We start from the raw sequence: 17,648 nt of genomic DNA, 5'->3' as shown, positions 1-17,648 counted from the left end.
GTAGATACATGAATATCTAGCTCGGCTGATACCACTACTCAGTCCTAATCTGCTTGATCCGCTAAGCCCCTTGATACACTGATTCTCCTTATCAAGATCAAGATATAGACATAGATATCTACATATCCATCGCAGCCTCAAACCTAGGCCTGCACAGCTCGCTGAGCGTGCCGTTCCAGAAAAACTTTTCCAGGATACCCCCCGCGGCGTCCCAGTCCTTGACATCCCTGAACCGCCGGCGCAGTCTTCGGAGCAGGTCGATGCCAGGTGGCAGGAAGCCGCTGCCCGAGGCGTTGTGCCAGGCGCAAATGGTGACCATCCAGACCCAGAAGAGGAAGGGTTTTTCTTCTCCCTCGTCGTCGTCGTCGTCGTTGTTGTCGTCGTCGTCCTCGCGCGACAATTCATCCGTGGTGAAGATCCTAGTCAGTTGCCCCCTCGACGCCAGCCCGCCATTACTCGACACGGGCGCCGTCTCGAAGCCGATGCCGCAGTAAAGCACCATCGCAAGGGCGACCAGCTTCTCGCGGCTCGTGTGCGGCGCGTCTAGGGCCGGACACGCTTCCTGGAACGTGCGCCAGACCGGCAGGCCCGCCGTGTTGGGGAGGCCGATGATGCGTCCTGCGGGGTCCCGCGCAAGCTTACCCCGTCGCTGCCGTTCGTAGACATACGCGAGACGCACAAGGATCTCGACCGTGCTGGTGGGCCATTTTCCGGCGAGGATGAAGCAGTGGAACCCCGAGGGTACTTTGTGGATTTGGTCCCGGAATCGGCTCCCGACAGTGTCTTCGGGTCGTTGGAGTGGAAGGGCCGGTGGTGAGGAAAAGTATCGTAGACCGGTGGATAGGCTCCACCATGCGTCGAACCTGGGGAACAAAAAAGAAAAAGATGAATTTCCGTGTTAGATAGATAGATAGACAGATACATAATGCAGCCGTGGACTCTTTAACTCCTGACTTTACTACAACTGTGCGTAGTGCAAGTTCAAACCAAGAAAACATACGGATACTTACTGCATAATCGTGCATTGAGGGTGATCAGCCACCAGGTGCATGCCTCCCTGAGCGGTGATAATCTTGGACAAGGTCTCGAGATGATATTGGTGAACCTCCAAGTCCACAGTTCTCTAATTCAGATCTTTAGCGCGAGTAGTGTGAAAGGACGCAGGGGATTGAAATTCATTTGCTTACCTCTACAGTTGCAAGGGCCAGGATCACAAGTAGCTCATCGTCGGGTACTTTTGTCGGGGAGTGAGACAACGTCTCCCTCAGTATCGCAGACGCTTGTACCTTGTGGGAGAGGCACTGGCGAGTCTGTCGACAGCCGGGAGAGACTTGCTGGTCGTAGAGAAGCTGCAGACCAGCCGCTCCGGCATGGTAGCCTGACGTCGTGGGTCGTGTCATCCACAGGAGGAACTCGTAGTTGTGGGTGTTGCGGACATGGAAGACCTCAAACGCGAGCTGGATGGTGGGGACGATCATCTGCTGGTCTGTGGGAAACAAACAATGTCAGACAACAGGGGGAGAGAGAGAGACATACACATGAATGTAGAATCGGGGCCAAGGAAGAACCAAAATATGCCTACATATTGCAATGTGCCTTGGTACATGAGGCGAGAACGGTGTCCATATGGCATCCATCCATTGCCGGTGTTTCATCATGGCGAATAGCCAGCTCTTGCTGTGAAAACGGCCCCTCTGTTCCGCATGAGCAACATCTTGAGTTCGTTGCAAGGCTTCCTCGTCGTCCCTTTGCCCGCGGTCCCGATCACGCCCCGACGATGGCTCTATGCGAAATCGAGTAACCAACGGCCCAGTCGAGGCTGACTGCCGTCCTGATAAATGCGCCGCGGTACCCTTGCTTCGTTTCGCGTGAGCGACTCTTGCATTGTGCGCTCGGATTGTCGCGTCGACCAGTTCTTTGTCCCGCTGGGTTGCGTGGCGTGGACGGCCCTCGACAAAGCATAGCTGAACAGGCTCCATCGCAAGGTCGGCTGCTCATGTTATAGCCTATGTGGGTGTTGTTGGTACATAGTCCGTATGAGATAGAAAGAGTTCCAACATGACTTTCCGCATAGTGACGCATGGTAAAAGGGGGGAAGGTGTTGGAGGGCGGAGTTCGTTGCTTCCGTGGTTTATACGTCGCCGATCGAAAGACCCGGTTGAAAGACACCATCGACTAAATAGGTTTCCAAACCAAATAGACAAGGTTCAGGTCGTGCCTACATGCTGCTTCCCCTTCCAGCTTAGGTTGCAAGGCGCCGGCAATTCTCTAGAGACCTTGGCATCGTGTATTGGAGTTGTAGGGCTTCAAGTTCCGCAGCACGCTTCCATGCCGGACGTACCGTCTGACCTCCTTGGCAGCTTCTCAAAACTGAGCCAGGCGTTGTTGATAGGGTTTTGCTGATGAGATATTCATTGGTCAGCCTCTCATGCCACTTCAACACGATCGGAAGCTTAACTGTACGCCGAAGACACTGCGTATGTGGTGGCTAAAATTCCAAGACCTTAATAAGCATTTTCTGCACCATTCACCATCATGTCAGCAGAGCCAAGGAGGCCACCAAGGTTGACTAGCGAGGCACAACCTCTGGGCGTTTGAACAGATTGAATCTTTACTAAGAAATTGGTCGAAAAGCTGGTGTCAGTCATGCAAAGATACATTGGCTGGCGTCTTGGCCCACCGGGTCAATATCATACCACGGATATATTGGCCTGATCCTATGCCCACGGGTCGTTTCAAGCCACGCCAAGCTGGGAGGAGAGCAATCCTACGGTTGACGAAACTAGCCACATTGATCTACCAGCAGCAGAGTCCTCGCTGGGCTGAGCTCTCGAAATCGCTCTGCGTATCACAGAAACTCTGTGACGCGCGCTGAGAAGTAGAGGCTAGTGGGCAGATCAAGCGGATCACAAAATTCCAGGAGCTCTTCAACGTTTTATTTGGCGGATGGTGATATTCTGCTGGAAGCCGCATGCTCCATCGCAACATATGACCGGCTATGCAGAAAGAAGGAGCCGGAATGGCGACCTGTGCAAGCAAAAGTCTCGACACCTGTTGTTGTGTAGATACTTGGCTCGCTCCTCCGTACGAGCGTGGCATGTAAGCAAGAGCATCAAGCTCCAGTGCCAGAGAAGGCAAGTTACTTACGAGCATATTTGCCATACCAAAATGGGGCTGAGTTTGTCTAGGCCTCCCCGCATTTTGACCATCAGGCTCGCTGCGAAGACGTGCATCTGAAAACCTTCTAGATTCCCTGCACGGGCCTGGAAGAGAAACTTATACTTTAGAACAAGCCAACTGGGATGTAGAGCTGGAAGTCGGTGGGAGATCTCACCTCAATTGCCGCCATGAGCATTACCGCCTGAATAGTGCTGTCTGAAGTCGAGGATTGTGGCTGCCTAAGTTTCTCCACGATGAACGCTATGGCCTGTGTCATATGCATCAAACCGGTTTCCTCGTAGTGCTCATCTCCCCCAAGCAAACTAGACCAAGCGTAGCTGGAGAGCGCAAGGACCAGGTGCATGACGGCTTCGTCGTGGGCGAACTGATGCGCCACCAGTTCTAAGTACCACAAAGGCGTTGCTGGACCATGGCCACAGATCATATTCGAGTCCCTATTGCGAACTGACCAAGCAGATATTAATTATGACGAGCGCTCCCACCAAGAATTCGAGGAATATATGCTCACAAAATTCAAATACCTCGGGTTCACCATTTGTGCTGTTGAATGGATAAGAAGGCATATCAGATGGATCATGGTCCTCTGGATCGAATATAGGCATTGGCTCTGCCTTAACTTGCGGATCACGCACAGCTTCAGCGGATTGGTGGCTCAGGGATAGCTCCTGTGATTTCGAGTAGCTATCGTCGTTCCCACTGGAGCTTTCTGGGACACAAACCCGGTCGTCAATCGATTGAGCCTCTGGAGATCCATAGCAGCGACACCGCTCTCGGTGGCATCGACCACTAAAGCTGTTGGGAGAGCATTTCTGTGCCAGCTCCAATCCTGCGAGGCAACCCTTTGCATTGCCCGACGGTTGGTGTCTGCTGCTGGAATCCTGCCAAGTAGGAACGCTTGTGTCAGGACTCAGGATTGTTCTTTCGAGGTAGCAGCACACAGCAACGAACAATCATAGGGAGGCAGAAGTTAACATGCTGGAGGTATTCAGCGTTGGACTTACGTCGGTCTTGTACTTCATATCGAGAGGGAAAGACCCAGCACCCGTCACCCGAGATTTGCCTCCGTTGACTCGCCACCTTGGGACCAGGCCCTGCCACGTCAATAACGACACGCCACTTTTCTTCATCTGCTCCCTCCGCAACTGCCATCGCTTCAAGAGCATTCTTCTGGCCGCATGGCTATTGATTGCCGACCTCCGTTCGAAGCGAGACGATGGGCAAAGAGAGCTGAAATCCACAAGAAAGACATGCGTGTGCGAGTCGACCTCTTGGAGCTTGACCATGTTTCAGGAAACTGTCATCGAACTCGCAAGACTTAGAGAGTAAAGATGACAGGTTTGAGCAAGCTAGGTTACAGGCGCGACATGATAAACATCGCTCGCAGGGCAGGAGAAGTCCAGAAGCCGTCGGGCTGTTTTGCAAATGGCATCGGAAGTGAGTGTTCTCGTGATGCTCATCGAGTTCAGTCTAGTTCGAGCCATTGGGAGCAAGTAACGTGAGCTGCGCCCTGTCATTTACTGCTTCATAGGCGGCTGTTCCATCTTTTGCATGTTCTTTGGGCCATATGGACTGCCGTTTCTGCGGCATTCAATCCAGGCCAACTGAGTCCAACATACCAATCATAACACGCAAATTGCCGCCAAGAGATGCCAAGAGTCCTGTTCTTGGACTAGTGCAGCGACCTATTTAGGTAATTTGCGGGGACTGGATTGGGAATCGCCCCCCACTGGGCATGAGCTGGCGATTGATACATCGCTCCCTACGTATAAAGACACTACGAAATATCGTTCCGTTTGTCCCGTGTTTAGGCTAATTCAAATGGTTCATGCCACAATGTGCAGCCCAAACAGCGATCTCGCTTAGACCCTGAAAATCGGTCACACCAATCGAATGTCAACATCTAGATTTCCCCGTCATGTGTCTCTTACCCTCACTACGTGATCTTGCTTGAACCGGGCTTGCAAGATTACCTCGTACAAGGTTGAGATCAGCCACTTCTTCAGCCAGGTAATGTGTTCTCGACTCATTCAGTCGGCCCAGGCAATCCGTCCTTCCCTGTATCTTAGGACGCATGGGTCTTCGGGCAACCTTCAAAAGTACAGTAAATACTCTCACTTTCGCTCCCAAGACAGCAGAACCGGGGGAAAGGGCCATCGATGTCGACAACAGTAGTAACGTAGAGCAAATCCTTCATACTTTCCGCCTTCCTCTTCAAGCATTGTAAAACGACCATCAAGCTGCTGAAGGTAATTGGCATGAACTATGAGAGGCAGCAATCAGAGAAGGAAGGTAAAATAGTCATGCATTCGTATAAAACCTCAGCAACCGACTTCTCAATTGACACCATCGAGAACCTGTCAGCTATTTGGCCCGCATCATCACAATCCGCATTGAGATGGACGGCAATATCCGACTTGTCAGCAGAGGCTCACGCACCTCCCGACTTCTCAAATGCACTGAATATCTTTTGTCCTCCTTCTTTCACCACTGGAACATGTTCCCCTGTCCGAACCCATGTCCCCACACCAATGCCTTCATATGCCAGCCGCATGAGCTGGAATTTGCCATCTAGAACCCATTGTTGGCTCTTGTCAACAGAGTTGTTGACCGTTGAATAACGCCGACGGCGCCGAAAGACGTCGACAATGGATTCAACGAATATGCTGGCAATTATGATGACCGTTCCAATTCCCACAATGAGGCTCAGGCCGAGGATCGAGAAATTCGAGTACAAGCCCGTGTTTCGGACCATCTGCGCAGAGCAGAGAGCCTGACCTTCCGAGTCTGAGGGGCCTTGCACGATCATGCCCTCCGTAATATCAGTAGGGCCAGTAGCGTACTCTACAATGCCGTGCTGGAGTCGAGCAAGTGCCATCGCAAATAGATCTGACATCTCGATCATCCACTGATTGCTTGGGAGACCTGCGCTGATGATTTGGGAAACCTTCTCCGAAGCACGCAAAACTAATCCCCCTCGGCCAGATGTGGTGTAAAACATGGACGAATACTGCAAGACTTGCTGAATACGTAAAGCAGTAGCCAGCTGACGAGGCGTGGTCCATGCAAAGTTCAATATAGCAGCTTGTAGAGTCATCCACCCGTGAAGAGCTGTACATTTGGGAGGCTTAATATTAGGGTCGCAAAGCTGATGCTGGTCGACACAAGAGGCAAAGTGAACGAATTCGTCATAGTCTATTGAAGCAGTTGGGAATTAGCCTGTATATTCGGCGGACATAGTTTGTGTGAAAGGTTTAAAGCTCTAACCGTTCGCTTTGTAGTATAATTGCGTGCCCGTAGACGTTTGTACCTGGACTTGGTGTGTTGCTTGAAAGAAAGGATCTGTCACAGGATCGATATACGCAACGTTGTTGGCTGACATGGCGAAGAGCGTGATGTCTGCGTCTGCCTGAGCCAGGCCAGGGTCCGGAAACCAAGACTGATTGGCCACACCAGCTTCGTTGGCCCATTGACTGGATGGATGGAGTCAGTCATGCCCCAGTCCTGGTTGCCTGGTCATCTGGGCTTTGGAACTTACTCGAGCGAGTACAAAAGACCTCCTAGGCTGGAGAAAACCTCAAAATACGTCCATGTGACGTTGCTACTACTCGTGGGCCCGAAATCGTAGTCATAGTAGATAATACTGGTGCCACTGATTTTATTCGGCTGTATCCTGCCAGAAGTATTCAATGGCGCACAAGTCGTGACCCTTCGATAATCGATACGATCTCTTTTTGGGCTGTTGATGCCCAACACTGTGTGAGAATCGATGTAGCCTGTGTCGAGCTTCAGGGCTGCCGTGTCGCCTAGCAGGCACATTCCGCTTTCGAATGGGCAGTTGGCATTCCGATCCTCAGACCACTTGAGTTGTTGATGCATGTAGGTATTACAGGTGGTGGAGCTTACTGAGCCGCCGTAGCATTCGCGAGCATAGTTGTATGCAATTTGACTTTCGTTCTGAGACTTTTCCACGTATGAGCTCATTGGCGCTTGCGGATTGAAATTCCACTGTCCGCAGTTAGATCCCGAGACAAGCAACTCATCACCCGCTGCCTTGGTCACTTGAGATGAAAGCACTCCAGCTCCAGCAAACAAGGCGAAAGACAGCAGCGGAAAGAGTGACAAAACCCATGAGCGTCGCAGGAAGGGCCACAGCCGGGCATCTTCTATTCGCTGTGTCTGGTCTTCTCGTCGCCACCAGTAGAAAGGGAGACGGAGCAATTCATATGCAGCGCCGGCAGAGGTGCCGCTATTTCTCAGGATAACTTGATGCTGCTTTTGAAGGCCGTCGTATGTCTTGGTGCAATTCAGCTGATGAAGAGCAAAACTGACAAGAACCCAGAATTGCGATCCGACCAATGTTATGAAAACACCGAGAAAAGCTACCAAAAAGGCTCCCTGTGAACTAGAAAGGGTCAGAGTCGCTCCAGTGATTGAACCTTTGGCGTGGTTGACCCATGATCCAGTATAAATGCGTCCGGTATCAGTAGACATTGTTTCGAGCGAGTGTCTGATTTTCGACTTCTGGGAAAGAGGGCGTTCAAATGGAAACGGCTGAGAGCCAACGCATGGATTGACACAGCACCTATACTTACCATCTGCGAGTGGCCAGACGTCACAAGGCTACTATCCCGCATAGCGTTGGTTGCGTTGGACTCTTTGGAAAGAACTATGCAATTTCCCCGGTGAGGCTGAATCGCAGATAGCAAACGCCGAGGCTCGGAAAATTGAAATTGACGTCGATATAGCCCGAGTCCAGCCTTACCCCTGGAACCCTCTCGCCGTGCCTAGAGCAACGCCACCTCCTCGATTCTCGTATCCGAACCTTCAAGCTTCAATAAAAGGGCTCAAGCTGTCACCGTGTCCTAAATTGGCCGTAGAAATTTGCTTGTGCTGCCTAAATTGAGAGGTAGGGTGCTTCAGAGTTTCCCACCTCGTGTCCTACCAGGAGTCAGGACAAGACATCCCCCAAGGCCCAGGCTTGGAACGGACTCATTTCTCAGCCACCACAGACGCAAAGGAGGCTCGTGTGACCTCAGAAGACCCTAGCTGTCTTTCTCCTCAGCGCTGCTCTATACCGCATGAACATAAAAGGTTTGCGGCATGTCCATCCTGCTTTTGTCTCGCCAATTCTCCCAGACGAATTTTCTTTCCAACTCCTTTTCTTAAAAATAGTCAGATCTTGTCAACCACAGGGTCTATTTAGATTTGCTTTGCTCTGGCTCTGCTTCAGCTTTATTCGGAACACTCATTCAAGTTCAGCCTTGCCAGCCATGGCCCAGCATCTTCTCGTCCTCGCGTTTGGCGTGTCAGCCGTACTTGCGCAATCCACATCTCTCGACTATTGTCAAGCTCTGGTCGATGTCATGTCACTGTGCCAGGCAGAAACCAGCGGCTTTACGCTGCTCCCCGCGACTTCACAGGCATCTTGTCTCTGCTCGAGCCAAATCTCAACGTTGACTTGGGGTCCTCAGGAGTTTGACGACTTGGCCTCCTTGTGTGCATCACAGTATGCCACTGTCGATACCGACATCGCCAGCGACGCCAGTGCCTTGGAGGGGTTCTGCACGATGTTTGGAGCCGATGCACAAGTCACCTCTTCTTCGCCGTCATCAGCATCGGCGACAACTTCGGCCACGCCAGGGAATATCATTCAGGGAACTTTGGTGAGTACTTTTTGGGAGTGCCCACTGCTCTACTACCTGTACAATCAGCTAACGAGTTGCACTCTTCAGCTCACGGATTCTGGGTTTTCCACCGAGGCAGGCACGACTGCAACTCCAGCTGCGGAGACCCCTTCCACAACTCCAGCTCCCTCTGTATCATATTCTGTGGTCACCGTCGGCTCCGCGACCCCGAGCGCAAATCCCAATTCCAATCCTGCGGCGAGAGTGGACGGGAATGAACAATTGACAGGCGGGCTCCTGTTTGGGCTCCTGAGTTACCTAGGGTACTTGCTCGTATGAAATGGTTTCAGGGCCACGCGGCGACTGATTGGATTCAAAGAATCCTTTTGTTCCTAGATCATATGGTCTGAATAGTGACTTAGATATCAAATATTGCGGACGCGTTCAACAACCGTGTTGAGATTGTGGAGAAAGTTGGGGATCAGCGTCAGCCTCGCGGGATCAGCACGTGAACCCGTGTCTCGGCTTATCGCTTATCTACCAAGGCGCCCGGTGGGTGCCAGGCTCCATTGATCTTCCAACCCCCCCGCCATAGCTGCGCTCTTCATCCCATCCCAAGTCACTTCTTCAGAAACAAGATTATTATAAGATACTCCTGCTCTCCCCCATACTGGATCTCTCCTCCTAGTCGCGGTCAAAATGGGAAACTCGCAGAGCTCTTCTACCCTCAATGAGCCCGCTGTCGAGAAGATCCTCGTCCAACAACTCCAATCACTTCGAACACGCGATAAGCTCTCCCAGGTCGAGACCGACCACGACTATGTCCAAGTCGACGCCGAGAAAGGTATCCCGCACTGCTACTCAACCGACCCGTCTCTCGACATCAAAGCCGCCGCAGAATGGGAAAGAGAACTACTCTCCTCGCCCAAGAACCGCCTCGCATTAAACGCCCTCCTCTCCAACGACATCCGCTCCGTCATCAGCAACAAGGTCGCAACTCTTCCCGACACGCAGACGTTCAACGTCAAAATTCCGTTTGAAGGGTCACCAGTGACGAACCAACGCTCCTCCGGACGATGTTGGCTGTTCGCCACGACCAATGTGTTACGTGTCCCGATAATGAAAAAGCACAACCTGAAAGAGTTTGAACTGAGTCAGTCGTACTTGTTCTTCTGGGATAAGATGGAGAAGGCGAACTGGTTCCTGGAACAAATGATTGATACGGCCGACAAGGACCTGGGAGATAGGGAGGTTCAGGAGCTGTTGGGCGCTCCCGTGAATGATGGTGGGCAGTGGGATATGGCAAGTAACTTGGTGGAGAAATACGGATTGGTAAGGCAATACCCGTGACAGTGCTCGTACCGGAGCCATGCGGACTGACAATTATGGTAATATCAGGTTCCGCAAAAGTTGTACCCGGACAGCTATAACGCCATGAATTCCTCGGCCATGGGATCGATCCTGACCACAAAACTGCGAGAAGACGGTCTTGCTCTGCGCGCTCTTGTTCACAACGGAGTCCCGGCCAACAGCCACACCGCGAGGTCATCCTCACTGGTGCTGGCAAAAGCCAAGATGATGCGTGAAATCCACTGCATCCTCACGCTCATGCTGGGCCCGCCGCCCAAACCCGACGAGAAATTCACGTGGGAGTTCTACGACAAGGACGAAAAGTACCACAAATTGGCAATGACGCCGCTCGAACTCGCCAAATCACTCTCCGCACCAAGCGTGGTGAGGAGCTTGGGTGGCGCCGACGTCGCCCGCATGTTCAGCTTAGTGAACGATCCGCGCAACAAATACATGTCCCTCCTCACCGTCGCTCGCCTAGGCAACGTCGTCGGGGGACGACCCATCACCTATGTCAACGTGGACATGGCGACGATGAAGCGAGCGGCCATCGCCATGCTCCGCGCGGGACTGCCCGTCTTCTTCGGCAGCGACGTGGGCAAATTCTCAAACTCCCAATCCGGAATCATGGACCCGGACCTGTACGACTACGGCCTCGCCTTCAACATCTCGCTCAACCTCTCCAAATCTCAGCGCCTCAAGGCCCGCGAGTCCGCAATGACCCACGCCATGGTCTTGACGGGTGTCCAGATGGAAGATGATGGGAAAGGCCGTGGGAAGAGCGTGCGCTGGCGCGTCATGAACTCCTGGGGCGAGAGCGCCGGCGAGAAGGGCTACTTTGTCATGACGGACAAATGGATGGACGAGTTCGTGTACCAGGTGGTCGTGGATCCGGGCTTTGTGGCCAAGGAGGTTCGCGATGTCTTGAAAGGCGAGCCAACTGTGCTGCCACTGTGGGATCCGATGGGGGCCTTGGCGTGAAAGATGCGATGGATAAGAAGGATGAATGCGATGAATTGGATAGAGAGAAGATATATATTGACAACGGCCTTCCGACGATGGATGTGACACGACTATAAATGAATTAAGCCTGTCCACGTGTCCACATGTTCTTATGTTCGTGTGGTCGAGTCTCTTGACTCTAATATTATGTGGACTGAAAGCAAGAACGTGAAAATACAGTCAATAAGCTTGGTATCGTGCAGCTACATACTTGATCAAGGCCGATGCATATGTATGTGGCGAAAATGAGGCTTGACCGTAGCCAAAGCCTGCAGAACGAAGAGCAACTTGTCTGCTCGGGCGTGGCCGTCCAGCCTGATTTATTGAGAGGAAAATCCCTGGCAGAAACTCCTTCGCTAATCCGAAGCAAATCAAATGTTGACGAGACCTTGTGATGTTCCTGCTGTTCCATATCCAACGTCGCACTTGTTCCAATAAAATTCCCCGCTTCGGACACAAGAAAATGCCCGGTCCCAACCCAACGCCGGCCCATCCGTGTGTTGATGCAGTCGCTGAAAAACAACAGGCCAATCGTAAGTCTTTCATCTGGTTGGAAATCGTTTCCACTGGTTTCAATCTTCCCAGCTCTTCTCCACGGTCTCCCTCACTCTCTTGGTATACTCCTTCCGGTTGTCCTTGTAAAGATTGCTTGCTTCAACATTGGCCGGAGAGCTCGTGTTGGGATCGTTTAAGAGACTCTGAATCGATGTCAAAATAGCGGCGACGTCGTAGGTTGGAGACCACCGGTTCTGTAAAATATCCAAGCACAACTCGCCAGTGCCGTACACGTTGGGGTGGAACATTTGTGAAACGAATTTGACCCCCGGGGGCTTATTGGGATAGGCTTCTTCAAATTGCATGACCAGTCTGAATGTGCCGTCTTCAAACGGGGTGTCTGCAGGGCCGATGATCACGGCATTCCTGAACTTTCTGTGAGAAGTTGTCTCTGGAGATAGGTTGGAACGGTGAGGGGTAGGAATTTACCAGGTCATGACATTGTCGGCGATTGGAGAGGCAGAAACGCCAGCGGGAGGATCTGTTTGCATACGCTATAAGAGCACCGGGTCAGCACTCACAGGGAAATTGAGCGTCGAGTTAAACCACCATATTCCCATGTATATGGGCGAAACTGCGTACCTTGAAGTCCCGCATCAAGCGGCGTCGTGCGGAGGTGGACATGGTGGTTTATCTTGGGTTTGAGGTTGGGCAAAGGATGGGGAAGTTAGTTGAGAGTTGATCCTTGTTGCAGATTCGTGAGTAAGTCGGTGTGTGGAGGAGACAGGGTGATCAGGAAGGACGCACGCGAGGTTGAAAGATAGAAGGGCAGCGAAGACGGAGTGGCGCTCAAGTACGAGGCGAGGCCAGGACAGTGGATTGCCCGCCGTCCGATTCGCTTTCGCGCTTTTCGAGGAGTGACAGGTGAACACTCCACCCTAGCGAAAGGGGAAATCTCTATGCTCCGCAGTAATCTGGATATCACGTGACTTTGAAATCATTCCGAAGTTCGTCCACGCCGCGGCCGAGGCAGCGCTACGCTTCCGCTCTTCGAAAACACCGGATCCGGGACCTCATGGTCTTTGGGAGACCGAAGCCCAGGTTTGCCTCCCGGTCTTTTATTATGGATGAAGCTCTTCCTAACGCCCCTGTGGTCTTGACTGATTAGTAGGGCATCTCTACCTCAAGCTCGAGCGAATTCGTTAAACATTTGTTTCGTCCACTTCCTCTCTCTCCCTTCCGCCGCTGCTCCTCATTCCCCGCTCGAGCCAGACCAACAAGACTTGACATGTGCAGTTGACTGCCACATAGCTATATAACCCTGTTCGAGCCCGTGCCCAACCTGGATTCTCAAACCCCAAACACCGCCGAGATGCCTTCCCTCACCTCTTCCGCTGCTCGCGTGGCGTCTCGCGCCTCTTCCACCACCAGCGCAGGCGCCCGTCTGTCCCAGATGCGCAGCCACATGAGTACCAATGCTACCTCCCCCATGGCTCGCAATAAAGAGATCGGCGAAGCATACATTCTCTCTGCCTCGCGCACGCCGACAGCCAAATTCAACGGTGGCTTCATCAGCATGTCCGCCCCGCAACTCGGTGCCGTGGCCATCAAGTCTGCCATTGAGAAGTCGAAAGTTCCAATTTCCAAGATCACAGATGTATATATGGGCAACGTACTTGCAGCGGGTATGGGTCAAGCACCAGCCAGGCAGGCCTCCATGTTCGCCGGCTTGCCACCAACGGTTGAGGCCGTAACAATCAATAAGGTCTGCGCTTCCGGGATGAAAGCAGTGGTTATTGCTGCGCAAAATATCCAACTCGGTTTGGCGGAGGCGCAAGTGGCAGGCGGTATGGAAAATATGTCTCGGGTGCCCTACTATCTGCCCAGAGCAGCGCAGAATCCACCATTCGGACACATGCAACTGAAGGACGGGCTGATTGAAGACGGCCTCTGGGATGTGTATAACCAATTTCACATGGGTAACTGCGCTGAGAACACGGCTAAGAAGTTCAATATCACCCGAGAAATGCAGGACGAATATGCCATCAGAAGCTTTGAAAGGGCACAAAAGGCTTGGGCAGAAGGCAAGTTCAAAGATGAGATCGTCCCCGTCACCGTCAAAGGGAAGAAGGGTGACACCGTCATCTCTGAAGATGAAGGCTACAACAACCTCAAGAAGGACAAGGTCGCCACCTTGAAGCCCGCGTTTGTAAAGGACCCGAAACAAGGAACAGTAACAGCTGCAAACTCGTCAACATTCAATGACGGTGCGAGCGCGTTGGTGCTGGGCAATAAGGACATTGCTCGGGAATATGGCCAGGGAAGCCGTGTGCTTGCGCGCATTGTCAGTTCCGCCGATGCCGCCATCGACCCCGTGGACTTTCCCATCGCGCCCGCCAAGGCTGTACCCATAGCGCTGGAAAGGGCCGGTCTTACCAAGGACGACATTGCAATCTGGGAATTCAATGAGGCATTTGCGGCAGTCATCAAAGCAAACGAACAGGTACGTTGTGTGCATCTTTTTTCGAAAATCACATCCCAGCGCCTTCGTTCTTTGGCTAACTCTTTCTTCACAACAGATCCTGGGTCTGGAGAATGCAAAGGTGAATATGCTGGGTGGTGCCATCTCGCTCGGTCACGCGCTCGGTAGTTCGGGCTCGCGCATTTTGACCACCTTGCTGCATCAGCTGCAGCCGGGCGAGTATGGATGTGCCGCCATCTGCAACGGTGGTGGTGCAGCAACCGCCATCGTTGTGCAACGGATCGAGAACGTCGACTAAGGTTGCAGCAACGTATATAGTGTGAAAGTTTTTGATGTGCGATGTGCAGCATGAAAGTCCAAAAAGCAAGAATCTGATCCCGAAAAGGAGGAAGACAGCTGGGGTGAAGCTGAGTTTGCTTCAGTGGTTGGATTTACCCAGTGGAAAGAGGACGGACAGACGTCTGTCTAGGTGCTGCAGGCATTGCGCCGGCGTTGTATTATATCATCACCATGAATGAAAGCCCAGCACGTTGTTCTTTGGAGGGACTCCCAAAAACATATATCGGCATGAACAATCTGCGGCTTTGACATTTACATAGGTCCATCATCCATCGCCTACAAATTGCTGCTGAATTGCGCCGGAAAAAAATCTCCATAGGACAAAATCCTCTCAAAAATCCCAATCTGATTGCAGGCGTTCGCTTACTACCTAGGTACCTACTTGCTCGACACTCGTAGGAGAAGAACTGGCCGCAGCGCAAAAGGCGTTTTCGATACTAATGCTGTACAAGGGGGGGATTATACAGTAGCCCTGCCTCTCCTGGATGGTTTCACGAGGAGGTCGGCAACATTATCTATCTGGAGCCAGGAGGAGGTCGATCATCTTCATATGGAGGAGGAGTTATCGCGGCACAATTTCTGCAATTTGGCTATGTATGTACCTCAAGTAAGTAGAATAGATTTTCGCCTGCTGCTGAGCGGCGAATGGCTTATGTTTTTTCCTTTCGTGTCCGAAAATACAGAGAGGGAGGCGAACCTCAAATCTCAATGGGCAAGCCCAATGTTAACAAATGGAACAAGAAGTCTCAGATAATGTCCCAGATTCCAGACCCGGGATCTGAAACAAAAAGACCTTCAAAGGTTCGTATGCTGGGTATAAGAGTCAAGGCAGAAAGAGGTCGTCTCGGCGCCCTGAGAATTGCAATATCCTCAAGGTTTGGGTCATAGTGTGTCGTCAAAAAGATCGTCGCCGCTCCCAAAAAAGTGAGAAAAGAATCAGCATATTACCACCCATAAAACCATTGAATCCCGTGTTCCAAAGCTCAGCCACCACTTTATGTCGCAACTGAGCTGGCGACTTGCATTCTCTTCAACGACTTTTTTCTGAGCACTCTAGTGCTCTTCTTCCCTGGTACTGTCACGATTCCCACTATGTTCTCTCTCTCTTGCTCCGTATGTTGGTCGTGAGAGGAGTCTTGTTGTGTCAGGTTCTGATCTGAACTTGGGTGTGGGGACGAGTGAGCCAACCGAGGTGTGGAAACATTTCGTGCGAGAGAAGAGACATCGTGTAAGTCCGCTCTCGAAGACCAATATTCCGTCCGGTAATGTGAATGAGGGACTTGGGTATCGTAGATAATTCCGCTGGGGCCAATGCTGGAGACAGAGACCCGAGACAGATGTGTAGTCGACGTTGCCGGGGAATTTGTATTGCTCTCTTGGCCAGGATGAGAGAGACTGAACTGAGATTGGTTCACTTGCCGGTAAAAGGAACTGGAGACTGGAGAATGGACGTTGCGAGGGCTCGAGCGGGCAGCAGAGGGGGGCATTGGATACTGCGGCGCCTTTGATTCGAAAGGACGAGACGCCATCGTTGGTGAGGGGCTCTGTCCATTGGGTCTATTGGACAAGGGTATTAGGCTGGAAGAAGTGGGACGGTCATGTTGGGAAGTGAGGGATGTCCTCAAGGATCGAGCACCTGGAACTGGGACTGTAAGGGACACTTGCTCCCGTGGAGTGGCCGGATCGAGCCGTGGTGACTGTCCTGCCAGAGGCGTGCTATCGAGAGGGTTTATTGCGGAATGGTAAGAAGAGCGAGTTGATGGCGATATCATCGGCCCATTTGCTGCACTGATCATAGACTGATGAGGCGAACGTTCCGATATTCGAGAAAGGGTAGCCTGGGATCTTTGCGTGACGGGCGAAGAAGCACCGCGGTTGCTGAACGATCTGGAAAAGTTGGTGTTCCTGTTCGGTCCCAATGGTGATGGCGATGGTGTTGGTGAAGGAATTGTTATTTCCCATGTTCTTGTCGTGGGTGCCTCTTTGGCCTTTTCGGGGGTCTGGACGGGAGTAGCATTGAACAATTCCCTTCTGCCTGTGATGGTGGTGGCCCTAGACGCAGGTCGAGTATTTATCGAAGCAGTCTCCATCTGAGACATCTGATCCTGTCGGGACTGTGACCTGTCCATAATAGTGCTCCACCATTCGAAAGGACTTTTTCTACCCGTCATGGCCGATTCGTTATCTGCCAGCATCCCAAACTGCCTCATGCCGAATTTGGAGCCCGTCAAGGACAGGTGCTGTGAAGTTGGGACAATGCGCCCTCGTCTCAAGGTGACACGGCGAAGAGGCCCGGTGAGGTTGTCCATCTCTCTCCGTTGTTTGGCCCTTCGACGCAGAAACCAACATCGTAATGCAACGGCAGTGGTGACCAAGAGGAGCGTCGAACCAACAGCAATTATGACGATGTACACCCAAAGAGGCAAACCAGTATCATTGAGAAGAGTCTTCATGAAGAAAGATGACGTGCCGCAACAGGGACAGGGAACATCGGGTCACGTTGAAGGTGTAGTAGACCACTCAATGGAGAGTGAGCGCTCTCGGCGACAGGGTTAGAAGTGAGGTAATATACTTGGTGACTGATACGTTGACATCTGGTAACAGGATTAACTCAGAAGAATGTCGAGATGTCTGAGGTTTAGCTGGGCAGAAAGTTGACACGGCGCTCAAAGGACCTTCGAGACGTCTGAAGAGTGAGGAGAGTTGAAGCCAAATCTGCCGGTATCGGTGTAAGACAGTCTTCAAGGCTATTTGCGGATTGTTGCCGTGATGACCAAGGATACGCCTGTCAGAGAAAAGAATTTGGAATGTGACAGGAGAGTTATAGGATCGCAAACCCTTCAACAGGACAGGGAGAATGGTGAATCACAGAGGGACAAGAACGAGAACAAGAAATGTCGGGGTGAAGAGAACTCCGGCTGAAGCGGAGAAGGTGAAGGATAACAAGAACCAGCAGGTCAAAGTAACGAACTGTACAGAGTGCAGTACTGAAGAAGTAGATGGTAAGGTTCCGGGTGATGAGAGAGGAGAAGCAGCAAAAAGTGTATGCATGTGCAGGGAAGATGCCTGGACCAATAATGATAGTTGACGACTCCCCTTGCTCTGGAGATCGTTCAATGGGAGCGGAGGTGGATAAAGGATCCAGAAGTTTGCCTTTGGCCTCTTTCCAGGCTTCC

The 17,648-nt window shown here is 52.0% G+C and overlaps 8 protein-coding genes across 8 annotated transcripts; 3 read left to right on the top strand and 5 right to left on the bottom strand.

Annotated features, from left to right (window-relative positions):
- Positions 1 to 118: 118 nt before the first annotated feature.
- Positions 119 to 1,979, bottom strand: Z520_04600 (uncharacterized protein; the record flags this gene model as incomplete). Its single annotated transcript, XM_016775105.1, has 4 exons — positions 119 to 863; positions 1,011 to 1,123; positions 1,188 to 1,486; positions 1,583 to 1,979. The coding sequence occupies 4 exons, from the start codon at positions 1,977 to 1,979 to the stop codon at positions 119 to 121; spliced, it is 1,554 nt and encodes a 517-aa protein (XP_016634085.1).
- Positions 1,980 to 3,283: 1,304 nt separating this feature from the next.
- On the bottom strand, positions 3,284 to 4,463 carry Z520_04599 (uncharacterized protein; the record flags this gene model as incomplete). Its single annotated transcript, XM_016775104.1, has 3 exons — positions 3,284 to 3,624; positions 3,689 to 4,058; positions 4,182 to 4,463. 3 exons carry the CDS (start codon positions 4,461 to 4,463, stop codon positions 3,284 to 3,286), a joined length of 993 nt encoding a protein of 330 aa, XP_016634084.1.
- A 1,145-nt stretch (positions 4,464 to 5,608) lies between these two features.
- On the bottom strand, positions 5,609 to 7,671 carry Z520_04598 (uncharacterized protein; the record flags this gene model as incomplete). Its single annotated transcript, XM_016775103.1, has 3 exons — positions 5,609 to 6,372; positions 6,445 to 6,650; positions 6,716 to 7,671. 3 exons carry the CDS (start codon positions 7,669 to 7,671, stop codon positions 5,609 to 5,611), a joined length of 1,926 nt encoding a protein of 641 aa, XP_016634083.1.
- A 779-nt stretch (positions 7,672 to 8,450) lies between these two features.
- Positions 8,451 to 9,143, top strand: Z520_04597 (uncharacterized protein; the record flags this gene model as incomplete). Its single annotated transcript, XM_016775102.1, has 2 exons — positions 8,451 to 8,843; positions 8,913 to 9,143. The coding sequence occupies 2 exons, from the start codon at positions 8,451 to 8,453 to the stop codon at positions 9,141 to 9,143; spliced, it is 624 nt and encodes a 207-aa protein (XP_016634082.1).
- Positions 9,144 to 9,503: 360 nt separating this feature from the next.
- On the top strand, positions 9,504 to 11,135 carry Z520_04596 (uncharacterized protein; the record flags this gene model as incomplete). The annotated part of the gene is made up of 2 exons (XM_016775101.1): positions 9,504 to 10,136; positions 10,203 to 11,135. 2 exons carry the CDS (start codon positions 9,504 to 9,506, stop codon positions 11,133 to 11,135), a joined length of 1,566 nt encoding a protein of 521 aa, XP_016634081.1.
- Positions 11,136 to 11,728: 593 nt separating this feature from the next.
- Positions 11,729 to 12,335, bottom strand: Z520_04595 (ubiquitin-conjugating enzyme E2 2; the record flags this gene model as incomplete). Its single annotated transcript, XM_016775100.1, has 3 exons — positions 11,729 to 12,077; positions 12,141 to 12,205; positions 12,294 to 12,335. 3 exons carry the CDS (start codon positions 12,333 to 12,335, stop codon positions 11,729 to 11,731), a joined length of 456 nt encoding a protein of 151 aa, XP_016634080.1.
- A 688-nt stretch (positions 12,336 to 13,023) lies between these two features.
- Z520_04594 (uncharacterized protein) lies at positions 13,024 to 14,431 on the top strand (the record flags this gene model as incomplete). Its single annotated transcript, XM_016775099.1, has 2 exons — positions 13,024 to 14,154; positions 14,231 to 14,431. 2 exons carry the CDS (start codon positions 13,024 to 13,026, stop codon positions 14,429 to 14,431), a joined length of 1,332 nt encoding a protein of 443 aa, XP_016634079.1.
- Positions 14,432 to 16,188: 1,757 nt separating this feature from the next.
- Positions 16,189 to 16,434, bottom strand: Z520_04593 (uncharacterized protein; the record flags this gene model as incomplete). Its single annotated transcript, XM_016775098.1, has 1 exon — positions 16,189 to 16,434. The coding sequence occupies one exon, from the start codon at positions 16,432 to 16,434 to the stop codon at positions 16,189 to 16,191; it is 246 nt and encodes an 81-aa protein (XP_016634078.1).
- Between the last annotated feature and the right edge of the window lie 1,214 nt (positions 16,435 to 17,648).

Source organism: Fonsecaea multimorphosa (genome assembly GCF_000836435.1).
Source record: "Fonsecaea multimorphosa CBS 102226 unplaced genomic scaffold supercont1.7, whole genome shotgun sequence".
Lineage (NCBI taxonomy): Eukaryota > Fungi > Ascomycota > Eurotiomycetes > Chaetothyriales > Herpotrichiellaceae > Fonsecaea > Fonsecaea multimorphosa.
Note: the sequence above shows the minus strand (reverse complement) of the source record. Positions and strands in the feature narration are given on the sequence as shown.